At 38.9% G+C, this 27,626-nt stretch overlaps 1 protein-coding gene across 3 annotated transcripts in view; it reads left to right on the top strand.

The window, feature by feature from the left end:
* fer1l6 (fer-1 like family member 6) overlaps window positions 1-27,626 on the top strand; it is a 142,673-nt gene that overhangs the window by 85,714 nt on the left and 29,333 nt on the right. For all 3 annotated transcript variants that reach the window (XM_059645982.1, XM_059645984.1, XM_059645983.1), the window contains exons 26-35: window positions 3,097-3,203; window positions 6,184-6,300; window positions 10,695-10,746; window positions 13,047-13,141; window positions 14,512-14,643; window positions 19,379-19,498; window positions 19,953-20,080; window positions 22,148-22,318; window positions 25,209-25,363; window positions 27,122-27,264. In XM_059645982.1, the coding sequence (XP_059501965.1) occupies window positions 3,097-3,203; window positions 6,184-6,300; window positions 10,695-10,746; window positions 13,047-13,141; window positions 14,512-14,643; window positions 19,379-19,498; window positions 19,953-20,080; window positions 22,148-22,318; window positions 25,209-25,363; window positions 27,122-27,264 (1,220 nt within the window). The remainder of the gene's footprint in view (window positions 1-3,096; window positions 3,204-6,183; window positions 6,301-10,694; window positions 10,747-13,046; window positions 13,142-14,511; window positions 14,644-19,378; window positions 19,499-19,952; window positions 20,081-22,147; window positions 22,319-25,208; window positions 25,364-27,121; window positions 27,265-27,626) is intronic.

Raw genomic sequence — 27,626 nt, 5'->3', positions numbered from 1 at the left:
AAATCCCTTAGCCAACACCTACAAATTTAACCTCGCCTACGAGTAGGTAGTCTGGTAATTTATTTGAATACAATTTGTGACAATTTGCTTTGCACGCATGAACTGGCACATGTCCTTGAATCCAGCTAATGTCATGACTAGCCTTCAAAATTTATTAATTGGTCTTAAGGTTCAGTGGGATATTGTGAGGTTTTAAAAGACATTATGTAAATGCAAGTCTATTATTTCTTTTGATTTTTTTCCTTCCTTTCACCATTCCTCCTAATCATTGTAGCTTAAGTTTATGTGTTGAAAATTTCAATTCAATTTATAGTAAAGTATGACATTTCCATTTATGGGTTGGGACAATTGCCAACAAGGACAGCATAATTGCCCATCCCTAAGTGTCCCTAAACTGAGAGTCCATCTAAGCCATTTCAAAGGGCATTTAAGACTCAACCACAGTGCTGCGGATCTGGAGTCATGTGTAGGCCAGACTGTGAGGAAGATGGTAAAAGAAAGAATTGCAGGTGCTCAAAATCAGACAAAAAATACAGAAATTTCTGGAAAATCTCAGGTCTGGCAGCATCTATGGAGAGAAAGTAGAGTTTATGTTTCAGTTTCAGGCAATTCTAGAATTATCGTTTAAGGAAGGCAAATTTCCTTCCTTAAAGGACATGGGTGAACCAGATTTTTACCACAATTGTTTTTAGTACAATTAGTAATAATTTCATGGCCATTATTGCTGAGTCTGGCTTTATATTACAGATTTTCTAATTTAGCTTAAATTCCACTAGAGGGCATGATGGGACTTGAATCCATATTCCCCGAGTATCAAAGATAATGGGAACTGCAGATGCTGGAGAATCCAAGACAACAAAATGTGAGGCTGGATGAACACAGCAGGCCAAGCAGCATCTCAGGAGCACAAGTATCAACAAGTATCCCCGAGTATCAACTTGGGCCTCTAGATCACGAGTACAGTGATAGTTGTACAGTGAAACTATCTCCCTCTGAATATTTTGTCAATTATTTTGCAAAATATTTTGCATGATTAACTAGACAGGAAGTCATTATTTCTATGCAGCTCTCCATAAAACCATAAAATGTAGGAGCAGAAGTAGACCATTCAGCCAATTGAGTCTTTTCTGCCATTCATGAGATTGTGGCCAATCTGACAGCCCTCAACTCCATTTTCCTGCCTTCTCCCCATAACCCTCGATTCCCCCACTGAATAAAAATCAATCTATCTCAGCCTTGAATATACTTAACAAAACAACTCAGGATTCTAGTAAAAAATTCCACAATTCACTTTGAGAGAAGAAATTCCTCCCCACCTGTCTTAAATGTATCATTTCTAATTTTGAGATTATGCCCTCTGGTCCTAAATTCTCCCCAAAAGGGGAAATAATCTCTTCACATCTACCCTGTCAAGTCTCTGAAGAATCCTGCAATGTTTCAATATGATTGCGTCTCAGTCTTCTAAACATGATTAAAGGTCCAAAACTATTCAATCTTTCCAAATAAAATAGCTATATTAAACTGAGATTAATAAATTAGAATTTTCTGTGAAACGTCTCCAATGACAACGTATTGTTCCTTAGAGAAGGGACCGAAAACTGCTCATTGTATTCCAGTTGTTGTCTAACATATGCAAGGCCTCCCTACTTTTATACTTTATTCCCTTTGAAATATAGGCTAACATTTCATTTGCTTTCCTTTTTACCTGCTGAACTTGGAAGCTAGCTTTTTTATGATGTATGCCTGACGACTCCCAAATCTTTCTGCGCTATAGCATTTTGTAGTCCTTCTCCATTTAACTAATATTCAGCTACTCTATTCTTCCTATCAAAGTGTGTAGCCTCACATTTCCCCATATGATATTCCGTCTGCCAATTTTTTGCCCACTTGCTTAGCCTGCCTGTATCATTCCACAGATTCCTTGTGATACTCTCACCTATTGCCTTCCTACCTATTTTTACATCATTGCAAACTTGGCATTTGTTTTCCTTAACTAAATCATAAATAAATATGGAAACTAATTGTGAACCTAGCTTTGAACCTGTGGCAATCCACTAACTATAGGCTGCCACCCTGAAAATGCTCCCTTTTATCTCAAATCTGTTTTCTATTAGCTAGGCAATCCTCTATTCAAGTGATTGGACTATATCCAACACCATGGACTCTATTCTTCTTTAGGTTAGTGCCTAATGTTACCGTCCCCATAGAGACCAATAACTTAAAAAATACAGTATTTCCATTCCCAGTGATATACCTAAAGAATCACATGACAAAGCTTCAAGTTTTAAGACTTTTACTGTAACAAAGAAGAACATTGACTAAATAATACTGATAGCTCATGTTTTGAAGTACAGAAAAGGTAATCTTTATTAATACTTTAATGCAACCATTAACCCTATACTGTATTCTAAAGTCTCCATGGGAACCAAGCCACTAAGCTTGCTGTCAGCCAGAAATTGAAGTAGATCATACGAATCTCTTTACTTTCCATTTTTAACTTGAATGGGAGAAACAGTGCAAAACATAATCATCATGTAAAGTTTCACATTCATAACATATGGTAACAGCCAATTTGCACAAAGTGACATTTTGCAAAATGCATTGAGCTTAATGCTGGTTTCCAGCCTTGGTCATGTTCATTAAGGGATGAACTTGAAGATGTAAATTATGTCTCATTTAAAAGTAGCATTTTGACTAATTCTGAAATCTTTCAGGATTTCAAGTGTCAGGTCTGGGTCCTTCAGCACACCTCAAAAGCAGACGTTTCTGAATTAGAAAAAAGTGTGTTGCCAAATGAGCCAAAACACACAATGATCTTGTGAGTTGAATCAATAATAGAAGACCAAATACAAAAGTTAAAGGCTTTCAGTTTATCCCTTGAAATCATTAGTCTGGGCATCTAAGACACTCCAGAACTAACTTTGAATATACTCATTTATTTGATTCAGACTAAGAAATGTTAAAGTAATGATAAATTATGAGCTGAATCACTGGAAAACTAAACTCAAAGTTCCTGGGTTGTATTGATACAGCAATCTTTCAGCATAAATGTAATTTATCTTTGTACTAATAACTGACTTTTTAATAAATCTCTAGATGTATCTTATGCTGGACGACAAACACAGGAAAATGAAGTCCATATAAACATGAGTCCTGATGCACCATCTGAACAAATGCCGGCAGTAGCTTTTCAAAAACGAATGGTCAGTAAGGTCGACTTTACTGCACACTTCTTGAAGTTAGATTGCGTGATAATATTGAACATGATTGAATACTGTAGATTAATATGGCCTGCAGTATTAATGCTGTTCTGTTGATTACATGCTGTTTGTACAGGAGCACTCTGATTGTTATACTGTACTGTCCATGAGTTAAAACCTCATCCCTGGAAATGTACCCAGGACTGATCTGAATTATTTCTAAGACTGAAAGGAGGAGGCTTGGAAAACAACAGTTTCTTTTTATTGGCATTTCAAATGTGTGTCGAAAAGCCGAGTCAATGCAATAACTTCCTTTCTTTTGATTTTGTTTGGGAAAAGGTTCATATAGAGGGGGCATGATTAAGTAACTTTCAGTTTAGACAGACCTGTCTGGTGTGAAAGTGAGGAAGTCAGCTGTAGTGTTCAGGAAGGTATCAATGGACCATTCAAGTGGACACAAAATAGACAAATAGAATCCAATCAAAATATGTGAGCGATTTGGGTAAGGCATACAAGGCAAAGGAATACACAATAAATGGTAAGATACTGAGAAGTACATAGGAAAAGAGTGCGTACCCACAGATCACTGAAGGTAGCTGATCAGTTAGATAAGATGGTTATAGAGACATATGTAATACTTTACCAGTTGAGGTAAAGAATATAGCAGCAGACAAGATATGCTAGAATTGTATAAAACACTAATTAGACAACAACTAGAGTACTGTGTAGATTAAACTAAATATATTATTATACGAAAGAGGGTAAAGGAGAGATTTGCAAGGCTGGTGAAGGAGGTGAAGAACTTTAAAATTGAGATGAGGAGGAATTTCTTCTGCCAGAGGCTTGAGAATCTTTGGAACTCACGCCACAGTCAGCTGTGGGGGCAGATCTTGTGCATATTTAACGCTGAGGTAAACTCTTGATCAATAGGGAAATCAATGGTTATGGGGAAAATGGAAAAATGTAGACATGAGGAATGTTGGATCAGCGTTGAGCCTATTAAATGGTGCAGCAGGCTGTAGGAGCTGAACGGCCTACTCCTGTTCCTGTTTCTTTTGGGCTTATGGCCTTAACCATGAGAAAAGATAGGAATGGCTGCAGTTGTTTACTTTGCAATAAAGAAGGCTGAAGACAGATTTAATTGGACATATAATATTTTAAGAAGCAAAGATACAGTGGATACCAGAAAAATCAATAATTACGGGACATAGACTTAAAATAAATGGTAGAAGGATTAATTTGGGGACAGACAAAGGACTTTTTATTTACCCAGAGTTTGTTTATCTGGAACTCAGCTGAAAAGTGCAGCAGAGCAGAAACACTTACACCTTAAAGAATACTTGGATAACCTAAACAGCGCATTTGAAGGACCATACCTAGAGGGCTAAGAATCCAAAACTGGAATGTAGAATAAAGATGGATAGCTTTTCTTCATATGGCATAGACTATTGGGCCAATTGTTGCCTTCCATACTATAAACTTTCTATGTTTCAGTCACTGAGCTCTGGTCATGTGGAATGCATTTTTGGTGCATTCTACTTCCTCCTGATCAATGTTGGGAGAGGAAGTATGGCTCCATTAACCTTGACTTTACATTCAGTTTATATTGCTACGTGCACTATAACAGCTACATTTCAAAAATACTTCAACGGCTGTTAATTGTATACAGGTCATGGGTATTTAACTGGGGATTCATTTAGGTCCCCTTAAATAGTCAATGGCTGAAATTGTGATTGTTGTGTTAGGAGGTGTATGCTTATAGTGTGTGACTCTGTTAGTGAATATAGAAACGTGTAACGATTGGCTGTAGTCCTATACTTCACCAGCTAGCTTTCTGGACTAGAATATGATAGCAGAGAAAGGTTGCCTTGATACAAAACATTGAAAACTAAATTTAAAAATTGTTACACGGGAATATTATTGCCTGTCAGTTCTCTTCTGAGCTACACAGCATCCCGACTTGGAACTATATCACAATTCCTATTGCTGAGTAAAAACCTGGGTCTTCCTTTCTAAATGCATTGTGTAAGCAGTAATTTAAGAAGACAGCTTCTAAGTATCTTCTTTAGGACAATAAGGGACGGGTAATAAATGCTAGCCTAACCGGCAAAACTCACATTCCATGACAAAAAATTAAAAAAAAAACACTCCACATAAGTGATCCAAATTAAGAGGTGTCACTTCAAGAATATCATTTCTCTTGGAAAATACCAAGGTTGTTGCCTCAATAGCTTCATGTAAAAAAAACATTCATTTCCCAAAATCTACCAAATTAATGAAGTGTCTGCTAACCTTTTTTCTATATGCTTTAATGCAATGTTTAAAATGGCCCACCATCCAGAAGAAATCAGCATTTCCTGTTCAATATTAAAATGCATCATAGGTTTAAGATGCCCAATTAAAATAACAGTGCAGATTTTTGATGAATTAATCCAGTACAATGGATAATTTTAGGGCCTCTAATTGGCAATTATTGTTTAGCTTAGTGCTACATATGCTTATTTAATTCTTGCTAAGACTGTTGTTGTATATTCATATCATTTGCTTGGTGAATAGCGTGAAGCAGTCGAAGGATTTTCAGTCTGCGTATGAACCTAAAAAACCATGAAGTGAATTTTTCTTCTATGGCGACTATCTCCCTTGTACTAGCCGATAGGGTGGTTAGTTTCAAATGGCAGGCGCTTTTGTTTTAAAACTTCCACTGTCTAAAAATTGAACCTATATCTAGCAGAGCAAATATTCTGATGGATGTCAACCTAAAATCAAGAGTTGGAACTCCAATCTTAACTCACAAGGATTGTCTGGAGCAAGATTCCAATTCAGAAGTGAGAATATTGCAATATGCCAAAGGTTTGCAGCCATGCAACAGTGCTGGGATACAGCATAATGCTTCATGTTACATAGAACCAGTGAAAGTGTGTGAACGAAACTTTATTTTTTTCCCTTTACTGAAACCACCTCCATTGCCTATGCTTTGTTTCAGAAAAGGAAATTATCACGAAAGTTCACATCAAGAAGGAAATCATCTGTCATTCAAGACAGTGAGAATGTCATAGACTGGTGGTCTAAGTATTATTCTTCTGTGGCAAAAGCCCAAAATGTACGACATGCTTATTGATAAGTTTTTATTTTATAGTGCTTGTTCAGATTATGCTCAACAATAAGTTATGATATAATTGTTTAAAACAGTGCCACTGATCAGTAAGAATAACTGTAGTTCACTGATATTGCTCATAATATATAAAACAAACCAAAGGTCACCAATGTGTAATAGAAAATGAAAAATAACAAATGCATAAAATCATGAAAGAAAAGAGAAAATGATTGTTTTCACTTTTCTTCCTTTGACTCTCTATTTGCCAAAATTTTTTTTTATATTTTCTGGTTCTGACAGTAACCAACCTGAAAAGTGATTCTGTTTCTTTGTTCACAGATATGTACTGACCTGCTGATTATTTCCAACATTTTCTGTTGCTACTTCAGACTTCCAGGATCTGCACTATTGCTTCTTGTTCTAATCCTGTTGTCTCGTGAATCAGTGTTGCTGGCTGTGCTGTAGTACATTAGCTCCAGTGCTTTTAGGTGCTTGTCTGATGGAACAACTTTTATCACTCGTGATACAAAGCTTCAAGTGCTAGAAATGTACATCAGAAAAATTATGGTTTATTCACTCTGAAATTTCTGTCCACTCACTTAAATGTATGGAAAGGCTGTGAGACCAAGGGACAGCTTTCTTACATAAATATATTTATCTGCTGGCACTGTGAGAAGCTGGACTGTGAACTCAGTGAATTATATAAGTGAAGTTGTTTGATGTTTGAGGCAATAAACTGTGGTTCTGCTTGTGAATCCCGGTGAAGTACAGAACCATCAGGAGTAGCAGTAGATTTGAGGATTTCATGTATTCTGTGGGTATCCGTTGATTCTTGTCATAATCCCATAGTGACCATTAGTGTAGATCTGATACTATCCCTCAATGGCTCAATGGCTTTATCTAATGATCAGCTGAGCTATGCAACATAGTCTCAAACCAACTGCTCATAATTTTCTATGAATTTCAGTTTAAAGATGTGACAATGGAGTCATCATTGTTATAACCACACACCAGATGATGCTACCAAATTATTTTGGTTTTATTTTCTTTCTATCATCATATTCACAGTCTGAAGTATCTCCCAGGAAATTACAACTTAGTTTGTAATGCATTTCCCCCCTTTTAAGTGCATCCCATTGAAGATTTCTCGACAGTTCAGCAGGTATGACATTCCAGGGTCCCTCTCTCCAGACAGCCACTGAATTTATATCTGCAGTAATTGTTTGACACTTTTAATGCCAATGTTCTAAAGTTTTTTTTGAAAGCTCAATATGTCCACAGGTGATCCATGGTCAGAACATTTCCCTCATATGGTGAATGAAATGAGATCCACTCATATTTCATTACAAAGTTGAAAAAAAATATAAAACATACATAAGTTAATTTTTTTTAGCTTCAGCTAATATTATATTTTCAGTTCTCTCTGGGTCTCTAAGATTTGAATGGGACATCTGATTTCCCAGCAATGCAAGTACGTTTTAAGTGGTGTAGTTGATAGAACAGACACCAATGGAATAATTAGGCATTCTGGGTCATTGACTTGCCCGCAAATGGTAACAGGTTGTGGTCAGTAGAGAGTACATTCTCCTTGTAACCATTTTGAATATATATCTCAAAGTGTTTCAGGAGATCATCATAAACCAAAGTTTTCCTTCTCCTGTAGATGGAATACTGTCTGTGATGATAATGTCTCTTTAGTTTCTAGAGGAATACCTGATTAATCTCCAAATTCCATATTCATCTTTCTGATGGAGACAGTCTTTACCCTGATATCACTCATATTGATGGCTGATTGAAGCAAGCATAGGCTCACTTATTGAAATGGCCTTGAACCTCTCAAAAACATTTGGACATTTCTCAGTTCATGCTGCTTTTTCTTTTCTGGATTAGATCTGTCAGCCTTGTGGCCACTGTGCTGAGGTTTGGGACAAATGTTTGACAGAGTACACACATTCCCAAGAATCTCAGAATTTCCCATTTTGTTATGGGAATGGGGAACTGTACTACTGCATCTATCTTTGCAGCAGTGGGCAGTGCTTATTCTTGACCCTCTATGGCCCTAGACAGGTCACTTGGGCTTTCATGAACTTGCACTTTGTGAAGTTGCCCACCAGGTCTGATTATTTTCCAGTAAAAGGCTTCCAGTTGCTCTAATTGCATTTTCCAGGTATCCTAGGAGGTTGTCTATATACACCGTGCAATTAGATAAGCCTGACATTATCTGGTCCATTGACATTTGAAAGGTGGTTGGGGCATTTTGAATTGACACTGATATAACCTGTCTAGAGTTATGAAGGCAGAGCTTTCCTTCACATGCCATCTCGGGAACCAACTAGTACCCCTTCAGTAATCTATCTTGGTAATGTGGGCAGCTTTATCTATCCTATGTATGCAGTCTTCTAGCCTGGGTATTGGCTAGGAGTCGGTTCTGGATGCTGTGTTAACTTTTCAGTAATCACTGCAGGAACTATCTATCTTGGGCACTATCACAACTGGGGAGCTCCAGTTACTGCTGCTAGGCTCTATTAGTTAGTGCTCTAGCACATAGTTACTCACTTCCCAAACATAAGCCATCTTTTCTGAGTCCAGCTTATAGGGATGTTACCTTGTGTTACTTTATGCTTTGTTAAGTCTACCCAGTGTTCTGCATCTATGTGAGCGAATCAAGGAGCCTAAGCTTGCTAGTATTTCTGTATTGGCTGACACGGTAGTGTGGCATTCAATATGAACCTCACCAAGTCCACTTCCAATTCACCCTTGTTGTTAACTTCTTCCTCGAGGTCAGTGGCAATGGGACAGACCATGACTTGCTTGAAACCTTGTTGGAGATGGTACTGCTTCATTATGTTCATTTGACAGAACCATTTTTTTACTCAGTCTGCACTTTCAATCACTTCCCTGAGCTCCCTCACTATTCTACATGAGCCATTGAACTGGGTTTTTAAGGGTTGGCTGGGTATTACTGACACAGAGCCTCCTGGCTGATGCAGACTTGGGTTTTACATATTCTGACATGTCTCGACATTGAAATCTCATGAGCTACTACAATATTTCCATAAAGTACTTCAGTCCCATTGCTTCATGGACCACTGTCTACTCCTCATTTACAGATCTTTTCCGTAAGTGGCTCTCCATTTACTCGTCAGCGTTTACAGATGGTATTATTCCAAACCTGCCATAGCTTCAGAGTGAGCAGTCTGAGTTTGTGCTTTTAATAGTGAATCAGCTTATGGGGCTGTTACCAAGGAAGTTCTATTTATTATCCCTTTTGGGTCTTCTGGACTCCAGAAAAAAGGTTTCAGACAGTCAGACCACAGGATCTTCTGTTTATTGTACTAGCTCAGCCTCTACTGGCTTTGCTAGTTTGGCCGTGAACTATGAGGGTTCTGACACCAAGAATGAGAGAGTCGTTTGCCTGTCACACTGGAGTGCAAGTGGGTGGTTCTTCAACTGTGACCTTCGGAGCACACTAGTGCTTGAACCCAGCTCTCGCTGTCCAAAGCAGCAACTGACCACAATTAGTTGTTTAGCTGTAGCAGTTCACTTTTAAGGCATGCATTTTGGAAGTTCGATTTATCCATGTATGTCCTGAAGTTATGATCCATGAAAATGACACTATTGGTCTCAATGTTAGGTGCTGAACTGCTTTTTTCCCTCTATTTGCTTTTGTTTCTCAGATAAAAATATCAAATGCAACAATCCAAAATCAGATGTTTGTCTTTAATGAGCTCAAGTTACACAATTCAACATGAGTACTCCTGGTCAAAATCATACAATTGCATTTATGTGATTCTTTATTATTAAGTTCGCAGACCACTGCACAGTTCAGATATCAAGCTTTATGATTCAAAAAAACCTACAGGAATTAGTGGTTTGTTTTGAACACTTATACTATTTCTCTCTTTTCATTTGCACATTCCATGCGTGCTAACATTACAGTACATTAAAAGATGCACAGTGCAGATTTTAGAAAATTCTCTGGCGAGAAGGTGTACTCATGTTTATAAATCTCTCCAGTGTTACGTTATCATTGTTACAGATCCTATAAAGTGACCAACAAATATCCCAAGGTCTGAAGACTTGGAGGAATGACTTTTCTACTTTGTCCACATCTCATTTTTTAACAAAGTTTTCAGCAAAATTGAAAGCTGTTCAAGTCAATCATGCACTGATCCAAACAAACAGCAGGCTACACTGAAATAAACAAATAACAAGAACCTGGATTCCCACACAGAGGAGTTAGATTACGAGAAATCCTCCAATGTTATTGTTCCTCATTTCTTAGAATTCTCACATTAACTTAACAATAAACTTTACTAGTAAAGCTACCACACATATCATTGGGACATTTGCAAGTTAAGTGCTTGTCTACTCACTTCTAATGTTATGTTTCTGATAAGGCAAAATTGAATAATACAAGTAGCATTCTGCATGCTGAAGGATACAAAAATGGTAAGTGAACACTGCAATGAAATAAAATGTGTTATTGATGGACATTTTTCTTTAATATAATCCGATGTTCAAGCTATCTAATGCTATTAGAAAGCTTTATTCCCATGATAGATTATTAACAGAGCCCAGTTGTCTAATAAAAGGCAGAACAAATGATTGTATGATATGTATAATCAAAGGACTTTCATCAGTGGTAAAAGCACGTTCACCTCAAACTTGGCTGCAGAGAACAATGTGTCTGATTTATGGCATTTTGTTTCCTGATTATTTGTTTTTATCACCAGAAAAGTGGAAATGCCCCAAAGGGACTGTGGGGCTTTTGTGTCTAAGACTCAAATTTACCCCATAATGTCTGGAGTATGATTACATAAAATAAATGCTCAGGATCTCATGATGCAGTGTTAGTATACCAACCTCTGGGCCAGAAGGTCTGACCTCCTGCAGAGGTGTGTCAGAGCATATCCAAATAGGTTGATTAAAAAATAATTCTAAAATTATTGCACAAAACCTTCAGTTCTAAAGCAGAGTTTGTAAACAAAATATATTTAGTATACTGTCAGTCACATTAGTAAAACTCTTACCAGTTACTGATTAGCCCTGAGATGATCTTTTGAGGCAGTGGGTTCTGAGCCAGAGCCTTCAGATTCAAATGCCTCTCCAGGACTTAATGGCCAAGGAACATGCGTTCATAACAGGGCCGAAGAGGTGCTTATGTTTTGACTTGCTGTTGCTACCACTCACTTCTCAATCCAGGCAGAGGGAATGAGAGAGATTCCTGATCAGCCATGTGATGGAAAGAATGTTACTGCTAGAGGAGGCCCCGTCTGTACCTTCAGACACAACCTGCAAATAAAAGTTCATGTTGTCACAGCGACCAGGAACCCCACCCACTGATTCTCCATGACTGATTTTATTAAGGATAATTGTAAAGGAATGTTGGGGCCATCACTTCAGTAACTAGGAGTCTGCATAATGAGTTAACCTCAAATCTAAATACCAGAAATTGCACCTCACCCAATGGTGATTGTTGCCATTTGAGGAATCTATGCAGAAAATAAATCCCAAATTAACTGAAGTTGGAATGATTAGCAAATAATTGGAAATATATTGAACTAGTCTGGCTGTTATGTGTCTTCACATTCTGCTGAAACTGACAATATTCACAGAAACATACAGCTAAGAAAGAGGCCATTCTGCCCATTGTGTCTGTACAAGCTCTTCAAAGCTGTTTCCCAGTTAGTCCGACTCTCCTCTTCTTTCTGCAGAGCCCTTTTAAATTTTCCCGGTTTGTACACAGAATTTCAAAATATAAAATGTGATAAAACGTTCAGTGTTGACAAATTGCAGTAAAAACGGGGTAGTGAAGAAGACATTTGGTACACTGGCCTTCATTGGTCAGTGCATTGAGTACAGGAGTTGGGAGTTCACTTTGCAGCTGTACAGGACACCTGGTGGGCCACTTTTGGAATGCTGCATTCAATTCTGGTCTCCCTGCTATCAGAATGATGTTGTGAAACTTGAAAGGATTCAGCAAAGATCTACAAGGATATTGCCAGGGTTGGAGGGTTTGACCTATAAAGGAGGGGCTGAATAGGCTGAGGCTATTTTCTCTGGAGTGTGGAGGCTGAGGGGTGACCTTAGCAAAGTTTATAAAATCATGAGGGGCATGGAACAGGTGAATATTCATAGCCTTTTCCACGCAGTAGGGGAGATCAAATCTAAATAGCATTGGTTTAAGGTGAAGGGGACAAAATTTAAAAGGGGCCTAAGAGATAACTTTTTCCCACACAGAGGTTGGTTGCATGTATGGAATGAACTGTCATAGGAAGTGGTGGAGGTTGGTAAAATAACAACATTTAAAAGACATCTAAATGGGTATACAAATAGGAAGGGTTTAAGGGATATGGATCAAATGCTGGCAAATGGGACTAGATTAATTTAGAATTTCTAGTCGGCATAGATGAATTGGACCAAAGGGTCTGCTTCTGTGGCGTATATCTCTGACTTTATGTCCTGTCTTTATAAACATGCGGAGGGAATGTCTTCATAGTTTCCTAAGTGAACACTTTAAATGCTATGCATGAAATGGAAATAGTTTATGTACCATCCCAGAAAATTACTATTGATTTTATATATCGTATATTGTTAGGATTCTGGTGAACCAGCGTCTTTAAAAAGTCAGATACCAAATGTCGTTTCTTATTTCACTCCTTGCTGTTGTGCACAATTTGATTCTGTTCATAGGTGCTTATTTAAAATCTCCTTCCCTTTGTTTCTAATACTTGATGCATATGATACAGCCATCACTTTAGACGGTGAACATGATGAGAAGAGAAAGAGAGTTGGAGTTGTTGAAAAGACAACATCACAAAAGCCTGAAATTGCAACTTTTGAGGTAAAGTAAAAAACTGTGTAACCCACATTATTCATTATAAAAATACATCCATTAAGCCTATTCTTAAGATCATGTCTACTTATTCTTTAGCACAGCCTCATTCCACCCATTCAAATTCCTGAAGGGAAAGATAAATCATATATTAAACTTACAAAGCAAAACTCCCCCAGTGAAATATCGTGATGTCCAATTTAACCATTGTAGAAATCTACGTTTTACCTAAAAGCCTGATGTTGTTTATTTCTTTTTGATTTGTATTCTCTGGGTCACACTGCTTTGGTCCCAGCAATGTTATATTTTAGTTCTGATATTTCTTGAAGGATGTGGAGAGAGAGGAGCAGGGAAAATTGGGGACAGCAATACGGGAGAGAGGATTTGTAAACAGGAAACATCAAAGTGATGAAATTAACAACAGAACACATTTAAAATTTTTTTTTGCAGGTTTTCCATCTAAGATCCAGCTGGCTGAGCACCTGCTGGGTTTGAAACCCTGTAACAAAGGGACATAGCAGAGGAGAGGAGGGAGGGACTGAACAGGGACTGGTAGTGGATAAATATTTCAGAGTTTGGTGTGGATCAAGGGGCAGGATGGAGATTTGGAGAAGGTGGCGATTTGGGGAGGAAAATAGTAAAGATTGGGGATGGTCGAGATTGGAAGATGGGTAGAGTAAATCGAGGCCAGGAGTGAAGGCTGGGGCTTGAAGGGAATGAGAGGGGAAGAGGTGGTTGGTGAATTTAGGATGTCGATGGGAATCACAAACTGATGCAATCAATGGTTGGGGTGGGTAGGATTTGAAGGGTGCTCTTAGAGATTGTGGAGGACAGGTATAGATCATGGAAGGTGGGCTTTGGCTGAGGGAGAGACCATAGCCCTGAGTTTGTGATTTTGATGATTATAGAGTCTGTGAAGAGATATGCTTATTGGATTGGGAGAGAACAGCCTTACGCAAGCAGCAAAGTAAATGCATTTACTTAAGGATCCATAAATTCTTCATAACATGCACTTCAGCCTCCAGAATCATCTTTATCATGTGGCTCTGAAGTTTCACTATTTCCTCAATGTCCTTTCCATAGAAAGGAGAGTCAAAGTTACATGCATTATTCCAGTTGGGGCCTTAGTAATCAGATATATATGGTTAAAATAACTTGATTGACTTTCAATAAAATGTTAAGTTATATGCAGTCATAACTGCAAATTGTAGAATTCAAATTGGGCATAATCCTTCTAAACACTGTCTGCAAGTCTGACGTAATATCTTACTACTCATTTATAGTTCACATTTTTGGCTCATTTTCCTGAAGCATTCAATTTACTAAGTGTAAATTACAAGTATCATTGGAGCAGAAGTTTTTTGAATTGTTTCCATCAGGTGTACGATAAAGAGTTAGAAGATGAATTTGAACACTTCAGTGATTGGGTGCAAACATTTGATCTCTTTCGCGGCAAAGCAAGTGGAGATGACTCCAGTCTAGATGATGAAAGAATTGTTGGAAAATTTAAGGTGTGTTTTCATGTTTATTTTTTTAAAATTTGCAATGGTGGAGAGATTCGTGCAACATGATCAGACACAGAGACTGGAGTGCATTCTTGGTAGAGAAATAAAAATTCATGGGGGTGGGGGAAGAGGGGTGAATCTAGGCTCGGAGACTGTTTTGTAGAGTGTCTGCGCTCTGTTCATGGCAAATGACAACATCTTCCAGTTGCGAACCATTTCCACTCCTGGCCCCTCCCACTCCCTGGGTGACATGTCCATCCTGGGCGTCCTCCAATGATGCCACCAAAAACTGGAGGAGCAGCACCTCATATTCTACCTTGGGAGCCTACAACCCAGTGGTCTCAATGTGGACTTCACCAGTTCCAAACTCTCCCCACCCCTGGCCTCATCCCATGACCAACCTTCCCTGTTATCCCCACCTCTTTGACCTGACACAACCTATCCACCTTCTCTCCCACCCATCTGTTCTCCCCCCTCACTGACCAATCCCCACCCCTGCCTACGTGCACTCACCTACCACTTTTCCACTCACCTTCTCCACCTCTCCTCTATTTATTTTGGAGCTCCCTTACTCCTCCTCATTTCTGAAGACGGGCTCTGACCCAAAACGTCAAATTTCCTACTCGTCTGATGCTGCCTGGCCTGCTGTGTTCCTCCAGCTTCACACTGTGTTATCTCGGAGTGAGTCTAGTGTTCTCCATGTTGTGATCAAAGTAAGTTCCATCTTCCTCCAGTTTTATCGCCAGTATTCTATTCTCTGCTTCTGAGAAAAATATTTTGTCCTGTCAATTCTCTGTGCCAAAAACCTTTGATATCTGTTCCAGAGTTATTCATGGCCCTCCATTACTTTTCACATTTGATCATTCTCCATGCCGACACTATAGCAAGCTTTGAAATCCTGGGCTGAACATCATTACCAAACGTGCTTCAAAATGGAATGTAGTGAGATCATATTAAGATTGCAGAGAGAGACAATTCTGTCCTCATACAATATTTTACAATGTACACCAGGTAGGTAGGGATACCATTCCAAGAACCATACAGGTTCAGTCCTAGCTCTGTGTGTATTCCCCCACCTCAGCCAACCTCACTGCTAATGTATTCTATTCACTAGCAGGTGAGGACTTGCTCCTTATCACACAGACTGTTTTGGGAAGGGGTCTCTATATTTTTTCACTCTTTCACTAGCCCATGTTTTTGAGACCAAGGGCAAGATTGAGGGTTATATTGGGACCCCCAATGATGGGTTGAAATGGGGATCTCGCAACCCTGCAGTGTGTTGGAAGCAGTGACCCCATTATAGAAAAGATGATTGAAAAGTAGACTGCCAAAGTATGAATTGGATTAGTGGTAACCAACAGCATCATGTACCTGGGAACTTTTGCAATGCCAAACTTGAGATTGTCTTTATCACAAACCACAAAAACCATTTCTTTCCAAGGCAATGTATCAAAATAATTTACTTTTCAATGCCAATCTCACAATGGAACAAGCTGCCAAGAAAATAGTCCCATGCCATTTACTGGAAATATTCAGGTTTAGATCATTTCCGGTTACAAGCTTATCACCAAGGCAACCATCTCAGCAGGTCATGACTAATTTAGCTGGTGCTGTCTGTATCAATTTCTCTGTATCAATAGTCTCTGATGTTAAAACTATTAAAGCATAAGCTTAGAAAACTGGCAGTGCCTGCATAGTCAGATGGGGCACCCACCAGCCACTAAAGAATGACAGCCAGGCTCTCAAAGTGGGAGGGCTAGTAGAATGCAATATTTTCTCGAAAGAAGCTGTCTCAGGTAACAGAGACGGGGAGTGTCTCCATCCCAGGGCACAGTCAGCACCTTTATTGAATTTGTTTTGAAAAATGGTCACAGCTGCTGGGGCACATCATTGTGGCAAAGCAAGCTGTGGGAGTAACTGTCTCAGGCAGCTATGGGAAGTCAAGTGGAAAATTTCTGTCAGTGTCCGATAATTGGCCTTTAAAATAGCTCGGTTTGCTTCCTGTTCGCCTTGTATGAGAAAGTGGGCCATGGATGGGATAGTATCAATAAAGCTCAATCCTACTAGTGGTGTGATCTTAGCTGCCTGCCTACCTTCAATCTTGTCCTTATATTGGGGTGAAAATTCTGGGGAGAATAGTACTCCAACTGAATTTTGCTGAAATCGAAGACCCCAGGTATGGGAGTCCAAAACTAGAGGACATAAGTTTAAGGTGAGAGGGGAAAGATTTTAAATGGACCTAAGGGGCAACTTTTTCACACAGAGGATGGTGCATGTATGGAATGAACTGCCAGAGGAATTGATGGAGACAGGTACAGTTATAACATTTAAAAGGCACTTTGATGGGTATATGGGATGGGAAAGGTTTAAAGCGATATGGGCCAGATGTTGGCAAATAGGACTACATTAATTTAGGATAGCTGTTTGGCATGGATGGGTTGGACCGAAGAGTATGTTTCTGTGCTGTACATCTCCCTGACTCGATCCATGACTCTATTAATGATAGGACTTCTGAGAAGATCGGCTCTGCATCAAAACAGTGCATTAAGTTATAAGTAAAACATTTTGATAAATGTTCAATAATAGCACCTCTCTCATAACTGTGCTTACACTGAGGTGGAGGATAAGCTACTTTTTTAATGCAAGATATAACAGAAATGTTGTGGGAGTTGAGTATCACTTACTCAAGAATACCATAATGCTCAACTTACCTTAAGAATACATTATTTTTATTTACAAATACCATGAGATCTAAAGATCACCATTAATTACCAGTAACATTCACACCACACAAATGCCAGGCAATGACAATTCTAATTAGAAACAATCTAATCACCTTGACTTTGAATGGTGTTACCATCACTGGATACCCCACTGTCAACATTCTAAGGGTTACCATTGACCAGAAACTCAACTGGACTCTCCTTGGAAACATAATGGCTACAACAGCAGGTTAGAGGTTAGGAATACAGCGGCGAGTAACTTCCCTCCTGACTCCCCAGTCCCTGCTCACTATCGACAAACCACAAGTCAGGAGTGTGATGGAATATTCCCCACTTGCCTGCATAAGTGTAGTGCCAACACAGATCAAGAAGCTTGACACAATTCAGAACAAAACAGCCCTCTTAATTGGCACCACATTTACAAGCATCCACTCCTTCCACCGATGATGCTCAGTAGCACTAATAGAACTAGCTACAGGATGCACTACAGAAATTCACCAAAGATCCTCAGACAATACCTTCCAAATTCTTGACCGCTTCTTTCTGGCAGAAAAATGTCAGAAGATACAAGGGAACACCAGCACCTGTATGTCCCCCTACAAGCCACTCACCACCCTGCGTTGGAAATATACCACTGCTCTTTCACTGTCACTGGATCAAAATCCTGGAATTCGCTCCCTCGTGACATTGTGGATCAAACTACAGCAGGTGGATTGTAGCAGTTCAAGAAGGCAGCTCAGCACCACCTTCTAACAGGCAATTAGGGACAGGCAATAAGTGCATGACCGAGCCAGTGACACCCATGTCCCACGAGTGAATAAAATAAATTCTAATTTAATAATGCAATATGAAGTATGGTTTCACAAGAGACAGTAGGAACTACAGATGCTGGAGAATCTGAGATCACAAAGTGTAGAGCTAGATGAACACAGCAGGCCAAGCAGCATCAGAGGAGCAGGAAAGCTGATGCTTCAGGCCTAGACCTTTCAGAAATTTTCTGAAGAAGGGTCTAGACCCTAAAATTGTTACAGAGTTAGTAGGATCTGCAGATGCTGGAGAATCTGAGATAACACGATGTGAAGTTGGATGAACACAGCAGGCCAAGCAGCAGAGGAGCAGGAAAGCTTGGCGTTTCGGGTCGGGACACTTCTTCAGAAAGTTCTTCAGAAAAAGTTTTCTGAAGCAGGGTTCCTACCCAAAACGTCAAGATTTCCTGCTTCTCTGCTGCTGCTTGGCCTGCTGTGTTCATCCAGCTCTACACCTTGTTATATCTCAATTTCATAAGACTTACTGATCCATGGAGTCACACTCTCAAATGCTAAATGTATATTAAATACTTTTTGTGTTATTTTGTGGAATCACAGCCCATCTATACTGGTATCAGCCAGGCTCTGCATTTGCAACGCCATGCTTTAAAAGGGATTCCTAGGGTATTTCTTCTTTACGGTAAAAATATTTTGCTTTAATTGTGCTAATTTTCCAATTAGCTACATTGGGTTATTGGGGAAGCTCAGAGTACGCACTGGAATGCAGAGCCAATGGCAGAGAGAGATTTGAACATGAGTGCTATAATCAAAGTGTTGAGAGAGTGTAAGTGTGAAGTTGAGGGATTGAGCAACTGCAGAAAAGCAATGGTAAATGGAGGACAAAAGGTTGGATTATTGGGAGCTCCATTTCTGCTGCCTGTCAGCATTCAATTTTTATCCCAATTTAGTTATAATTAGTGTAAAAGCGGAAGAATCACTTCATTCGAATGTTCATAAATCAGTAGAATTCCCTACCATAGAGTGCATCGGATGTTGGAACATGGAATAAATTGAAGGAGGAGACTGACAGACGGATTTTGAAATGGGTTAAAGGGTTATGGGGAGCGAGCAGGAGAGTGGAGTTGAGGCCAAGATGAGGTCAGCCATGATTGTATTAAAAGATTGAGCAGGCACAAGGGACTGAGCTGCCTATTTCTACTCTTTTATATTCTTGTGTTCTAAACAGCATTTGTTCTTCTCGTCTATTTTCAGGGGTCGTTCCAGGTGTGGAAATGTGTTGACAATTATGATACAGATGAACAATGTAAAATTTTACAAGGAATGCCGTCAAACACCCCAGTCAAAGTATTAGTTAGAGTCTACATTGTTGCAGTAAGTAACATTGATATTTCACTCAGCTTTGAATATTAATTCTAATTCTTCAACTTTTGATGAGAATTACATGCAAGGCATGGAACTTTAAAAAAAATACAAAACACAGCATGAAACATAAATATTTTGAATAGTTGGGTTCCACACCTGAAAGGATATCTCATGTCTGTTCCCAGTTCTGATTGAGACTGGCAGCAGTAACAAAGACCAGTTTCTTTATTTCCATAGACCCCCAAAATCAATGTGGTAAAGCAGATCAAATTGTGTCTTTATATTTTAACTAATCTATTCATTTATACTTTGGTCAAATATTCACTTCTTTTGCAGCTCCTGGTCTGTAAAGTCACCATTGAGCATTATTAGTACAAAGTTATATGTTAAAATAAATATGTTTCATTAACGTACAAATATCTCAATAATCAAGTGTTTCTTTTATTTGTTCATCCTGCATCAGGCAACTAACCTTTACCCTGCTGACCCTGATGGAAAGGCTGATCCTTACATTGTTCTACAACTTGGAAAGACTGAAATTAAGGATCGTGATAATTATATCCCCAAACAGCTTAATCCACTATTTGGAAGGTCAGAAGATAAGTGCTCACGTGTGTGTTGATGTCTGACATAGTCTGTAAATGTTCCAATCTTATAAATAGTTAGACAAGAGGTTCAAGCGGACTAGAGGTTCAAGACAGCGTTTTGAGTAGTGAGCCACATGCGTTTCAACCAAAGCAGGTTTAGTATTACAGGTTACAAGTGAGCATAAATGGCATATGAAGGGTTAAATTCGGCAGCTGTCACCACTGCTAGAATCTCACTTGCACCTAACAGCCGGGTTGGAGAGGAGAAGTGAGGAGGCAAAGATGAGAAATTGAGTGGGATGAAGGGGATGGGGAGGCTGTTGCCTACCCACCTTCTCAGGTATTTACCCAATGATGGACATAGGTTTCATGCTGCTTGCCCACAATTAAATCAGTTGAAGCTCTGAAGTATCCAATGCATGGCTTTTTAAAAAAAATCATTTTGTGGGATGTGGGCATTTTTGGCAGGCCACTTTTTATTGCTCATTACTAATTGCACTTGAGTAGGTGGTTGTGAGCTGCGTTCTTGAACTGCTACAGTCCACCTTCTGTGGGTTGACTCATAATTTCATTAAGGAAGGAATTCCAGGGTTTTTATCCAGCAACAGTGAAGGAACAGCAATGTATTTCCAAGTCAGGATGCTGAGTGGCTTGGAGGGGAACTTGAAAGGGGTGGTGTTCTCTGCCCATGTCCTTCTAGTTGGAAGTGATTGTAGGCTTGGAAGGTGCTATCAGAGAATCTTTGGTGAATTTCTGCAAAGCATCTTGTTGACAGTACACACTGCTACTACTGAGCTTCGTTGATAGAGGGAGTGGATGCTAGTGGATGTAATACCAATTAAGTGGGCTGCTTTGTCCTAGATGGTGTTCAAGCTTCTTGTTGGAGTTGCATTATGTCACACTCCTGACTTGTGCATTGTAGATGGTGGACAGGATTTGGGGCATCAGGAGGTGAGTTACTTGCTTAAGGACCTTCTCCTGCCACAGCTGATGTTTTATCTGCAGCTGGTGAGGTGATGTGGCAGTGTCGGGTTAGGACCAGTGCTGGAAATGGAGAACTGATTATCTGAGTGGGAGCTGGAATCTCTTGAAGGTGACACTTCCTCCCAGAAGGAACTGGAAGACACAACCTTCCACATTTAATAACCTGAAGGCTATAAAAATCAGATTTTGGCTTCCCAATGATGTAGAGGTGAGCTCTCCCTAACCTTTTCGGTGGGGCCACCATCTGTGAAAAATTGCAGCCCATTTTGGGCCTACTGCATGACACCGGCCTGATCGTATCTGAACAGTCAGCAGGACAGCTAGGGATGGACAATAAATGTTGGCCAGCCAGTGATACCCACATCCCACAAGTGAATAAATAAAGGGCACTGTTACACTGTCATTCACATTTCTCTGTGCTTGTGCATTGAAATGTAGACTTACCAACTCCTAGCTCTATTGAGCTTGTTGTTGACAAAGAAGGATGTTAATAAGAAACTAAATTTATTCCAATCAGTAAAGGAAATATGTTGCAGATGAATGCCTTTGTTTCAAAGCTGATTTTTATGAAGGAATTTAAAAGTAGATGCTGCGGATGCTACAAAAGGTCATATCTTATGGTTATTTGAATGGTATATTGAAATGTCTTTGAAGTAAAGCATCCATCTCTCTAATAAGATACATTCACGTTTTCTGCAATTGCATTTTAAGAGCTACATAATTCTAAAATCCAGTGTATATCACATTGTACGAGACAGTGAATTAGAATTATTTGACTCAAAGGCTATAACTTGAACTCTAGAGGGAACTAGAAGGTCCTTGCTATGAATGTTTGTTTTACTTCCCTTTTATCTTTAAACTAAAATTTTGAAAATTTGCAGTGACACCATTTTATTTACTCCGATTAAAATCAACTTGAGATTGAATTCTTGAAATTCAATGTTTCATTAAAAAATGAAGACCAATCCCTGGAGCTCCGACTTCTTATGCTTAATGCTTTATTGTTAAAATTATTCAGTCGTCATCTTCTGTTTAATAGGGAAAAAAATTACCTTTTTGTACAATAATCTTTTCCTTGACCTGACAGATCCTATGAGATTGAGGCTACGTTCCCGATGGAATCTCTGCTCACGATAACAATCTATGACTTTGATTTGGTTGGAACAGATGACTTGATTGGATCAACTAAGATTGATCTGGAGAACCGCTTTTACAGCAAGTACAGAGCTACCTGCGGGCTACCATACAAATATGAGATGTAAGGATGAGTTTTGTCTGAGTCTACTGTCCAGAAAGGGCAGATATACCTGAAACACCGCACACAACTGTTAGAGAAGAATTGGTTTGCTGTAAATTTGTGGGTGGGATTGCTCAGTTAGCTGGATGCCTAGTGTGTGATAAAGAATGATACCAGTGCGGCTGTGATAGTTCATGGAAGCTACCCCCTTGCCTTGCTTTGTATTGGATGAGAAGTGGTATCCCTCAAGCTTCTAACCAATTATTTCTCTTCAGAGAAGCCAAATGACCCTGGAGGAGCACAAAGGACCCTTTGTGATCCATTGTTCATTATTTAATCATGCAGTATAAAATCACTCACTGACTTGCAAACTAGTAGGAATGCAATGGTAGGAAATCTCTTTAGAAGGAAATAGATTTGAGATGCAGTTTCTCTTTAAGCTGCCTTATAAAGGGAAATTAGTAAGATTGATGTCGCTGAACTTCTTTAGCTGGTTGTGGCAAGGTTTTGTTTGACTCAATAGATACACATTCCAGCAGATTAAGGGGTAATTATTATGTTACTGAACTAGTAATGCTGTGATTAATGATCTAGTTCCAGATAAGACAATGACAAGTTCAAACCCTATCATGGCAGTTAGGGAATTTAAATTTAGTGTATAAAACAAATCTGGAAAATAAAACATAATAATGACCATCACAGCATTGAACCCATCTGAATCATTTACGGCAATTCGGAAAGGAAATCTGTCATCTGTAACACATTTGGGCTATATGTGACTCCATAATCATGGTTAGCAAATGTGTTAAGTTTTTTTTGAGGATGTAACAAGCAGGGTGGATATAGGGCTGTTATACGTAATGAATTTGCAGTTCCAAAAGGAATTTGATACAGTTTCACATCAGAAGTTACTGCACAACAGTACTCAGGTTAAATGATCATTTTCAGGTTGGCAAACCAGAACTAGTAAAATGAAGTGACTTTAACTCTTTACAATCTATATTAATAATTTTGATAAAGGGACAAATTGTATTGTATTCAAGTCTTCTTAAAATGCAAACATAAGTAGGAAGGCAGGTCATGAGGCAGATACAAAGAACACATAAAGATACGTTTAGTGAGTGGACAAACCATGGCAGACAAGTTTAATGTACAAGAACGTGAAACTATCCGGTTTGCAGGAGAATAGAAAATCAGAACATCATTTACATGGATGGAGACTGCAAAACGCTGCAATATAGCGGAATCTGGGTGTCCTTGTAAGCGAATCTCCTAGATTAGCAGGCTGTTACAGTAAGTAACTAGGAGGGCAAATGGAATGTTGACCTTTATTGTAAGGGAGATGGAGTATAAAAATGTGAAGTCTTGTTACGACCATACAGGCCATTTGTAAGATACCATCTGGAGAACTGTGTTCAGTTTTGGTCATCTTAATTACAGGGATCAGAAAACTGTCACAAAGCTGACTCCTGGGATGAAGAGATTGGTTTACATGGAAAATATGACTGGGTTTGGCCTATATTCATTGGAATTTAGAAGAATATGAAATTATCTTAATGGAACATGTAAGATTCTGAGCAGGTGTCAATTTTTTAGGACTGTTTGAGAGATTTTCCTGAGGGGCACTTTTTTTGATGTTCAGACCTCCTTTTCATGTTCACTAATTGCTTTATTAGGAAATGGGCTCATGTAGTAATATTCCCACCTGCATTTTTAGTTTAGACAGATCACACGTGCTGCAAGAATGGTGCATCATTAATACTGATTTTCCAAGGAAGAATTATTCCTTAACTGGAAAAAATGCAATTTGCAAATAGCTTTCTGAAAAACTTCATAAAAGGTGAATGCAGAATACTCACTGTTGCCTAGAGAAATAATTTTCAAAGTATTCTTTTCTTCTACTGATAAAAAATATTTAATACCTTAGCTGCCCATGACAGAAATTTCTCCTGTGTGCCATCACCTCTCAGCATATTGAGCATTGAGCATAATTATCAATAATATTGTTATAAACTCCAATAAACTTGTTCAATAATGGATAAGTTACATGACGCCTACCCAATCATTGGTAGATCAATCTCAGGGGTTCCTGTCTCCACTCCCCCTGTTACCACACATCTCAACTAACATTCAGACACAGTGACCCAACCTGGTTGAAACTCAGGTCGGTTTCAGTGGGGTTCAGTTCCACCAATCACAAGTTCCCACATTCCCACCTTACTGCTTTCTCCAATCACTGATTCTGTGTCTGGAAGAGCAGCAGTTTTGGGAGGGAGGGAATTTGTGATTGGTGGAAATGAACCATCAACATCAGAAAAAGAATCTGTGATTGGAGAATTAACTTCTCACTGATTTTGACTTGCCCACTTATAATGGCATGTTTTGTCCAATTGGTCATTTCAGTGACTGAATTTTCACCTTTTTTTTGGGCGTTTTCAGGGGCACATTTACCCGCCACCTTTGTGTATTTTGAGTGTTTGTTCTGAGGGAACTTGACTGATTATAAACTGAGATGATGTTTCCTCTTATGAAGGGAATTTAACAATAGGCAGCATAATTTTTGTTTATTCGCTCAGTGGTGTGGGCATCAATGACTGGGTCATCATTTATTGTCCATCTCTAGCTGCCCTTGATGAGGCTGGTTCAGCCAATGATGTCCACATTCTGTGAAATAATAAAAACAAATAGGAAGGGGTCTCTCATTTAAGGTGGAGATGAGGATAGAGAAGGAATTTCGTGTCTGAGATTTATTAATCTTTAGAATGTTTTCCCACTGAGGAGGACGTGCCTCATTTTTACTCTTGTTTTGAGTCCTCGACAGTCAGTAGATTTCAAAGCTGGCATAATTTTCTCAACCTGATGAAAAGACACAACTAAGGTTTCGTTTGATTATAATCTGTAATAATTGCAGAGAAGGTTACAATGCCTGGCGTGATGCAATGAAACCAACTGAAATCCTGAGCAGGTTATGTAAGAAACACCATCTCCATGGACCCCACTTCAGATCGGGAGAGATTGAGGTGGAAGGCAAAGTCTTTGCGGGCAAAACAATCTTTATGGACAACGGTGAATATCAACATTTATGTTAATAAGAGCCTGGAATACAGAGATATTACAGTAACATGTGGAATTGTAACATTTTCCCTTTTCAACATTGTGGCTGGTGGTTGTATAGCAGGTTTTGAGATCAGTGTTGAATCTGGACATCTCACTTTTAAGCTGTTCAGCTCTTTTTCCTGATCCCTTCAGCAGACTCCCCATAATTACAGGCCTAATTATTGGATTCTTGACTGCAAATTAGTACCTTCACAAACAAAGAGGTATATTGAACAACTAGCACTCATCACCATTATTATTAAACTGATATATCTGTGAACGATAGAGTCGTAGAGTTGAATAGCATGGAAACAGACCATTTGGTCCAACTTGTCCACCCCAACGAGACATCCCAGTCTGATTTAGTCACATTTGCCAACATTTTGTCCATATCCCTCTAAACCCTTCTTAGTCATATATCGATCCATTTGGTTTTTAAATGCTATAATTTTACCTGCCTCCACCACTTCTTCTGGCAGCTCAGTCCATTTGTGCACCACTATCCACATGAAAAAGTTACCCCTCAGGTCCTTTCTAAATCTTTCCTTTGCACCTTAAACCTATGCCTTCTGGTTTTGGACTCACCCACGCTGGTGAAAAGACCTTGACTGTTCACCCTGTCCACGCCCCACATGATTTCCTAGTAATCATTTTTATAATAAACTTCTATATATACAACATTCTGCGGCATAAAGAGTAAAGGTATTGTGGTGGTACAGTGATGTTATCACTGGATTAGTAACCTAGAACCTAAGGTTAACATTCTGGGTGTATGGCTTCAAATCCCACCATGAGAAATGGTGAAATTTAATAAGGAAATCTCAAAAAATTTGCTTATTGAGGTCAAAATTCTATTGATTCACTAATGTCTTTGAGAGAAGGAAATCTTTAAAGTTCTCTTTCTTCCTCAATGTATTTTCTCTATACAGTTATATAACTGAGAAAGAAGGTGTAACGATCTCATATAATATTCTTTCGGTAATTAAACATGATGTATAGTATTATCCTCATATGAGGCAGAGATTATACTTTTGCGTAGGATGTCAATTATCTACTTTTTCAGATTATTCATTATCTTTCTTCATGGCATACAATCTGTACTGGCCTTCTATTACATACTGTTGTGTCATCCCTTCTTGAGGGATTAGTTCGCCTTATGCATGTGTCCATTTTGTATTGTGTTAGTGTCATACTTCCGTCATGTTTAAGGAAAAGTTCAGTGATCAATGGTGTCATTTTTGATCAGCAAAGAGCTACATCACTTTCGTCAAAGCAGTTTCAGGGCATCAAGATCACGTTGCGTGCTTTTAATATATAAGGATGTTCCAAGGTACTTCTTGATAACTTTACGTGATTCATTTATAAGGGAATTCCCTGAATACCAATATTTTCTAGCTAGCCTTTCCCTATTTAAGAAATAGTTTTTCAATTTTTCCTGTTGGAGTGGACGTTGGAGTTGTCTACATATTCCACTTGCTTGTTCTTCCTGTGGAGGTGGATGAACACAGCAGACCAAGCAGCATCTTCGGAGCACAAGATGCTGCTTGACCTGGTGAGTTCATCCAGCTCCACACTTTGTTATCTCGGATTCTACAGCATCTGCAGTTCCCATTATCTCTGCTTGTTTCTCCTTTTGTTTTAGAACTTGTATGTAATTCAGCTACCTCTAATTAGCAATAATTGTTCTCCATATGGTATAAGAATATTCTGTTTTTATTTTAAATTTAGGTGAGGAGCTGATATCACATGAACACTTGGCTTTAAAAGTGTTACATCATTGGTCAGAAATTCCTGGGGTTGGATATAAATTGGTTCCTGAGCACATTGAAACACGACCCCTCTACCATTTGGACAAACCAGGCATGGAACAGGTAAATTAACTGGACAAAGTTCTTAATGGCTGAGAACTGAGAACTTCAACTATTGCATGATGTAGTCTTCTTATATAACCTACCTCCATAATGACACAATGCTTGCAGTCCTAACACATGAACTTCCTAAAACATCCATGAATTACTGGGAGCTAAAGAATTGCAGTTTTATATCAGGCAGTATTACAACCATGAATAGACTAAACTGCATTCTGAGCTCATACACTATTCTGTTAGGTCTCTAGTGGCACAATGGTATTGTCCCTGTCTCTGAAGCAAAAGAGCTGGGTTCAAATTCCACCTTCTCCAGTGGTGTGTGATAATATCTCTGATTAGTTTGATTATTTTGATAAATATCTCTT

The sequence above is a fragment of the Stegostoma tigrinum genome, chromosome 5 (assembly GCF_030684315.1).
Source record: "Stegostoma tigrinum isolate sSteTig4 chromosome 5, sSteTig4.hap1, whole genome shotgun sequence".
NCBI classification, from domain to species: Eukaryota; Metazoa; Chordata; class Chondrichthyes; order Orectolobiformes; family Stegostomatidae; genus Stegostoma; species Stegostoma tigrinum.
This window is presented reverse-complemented; position numbering and strand designations above follow the sequence as displayed.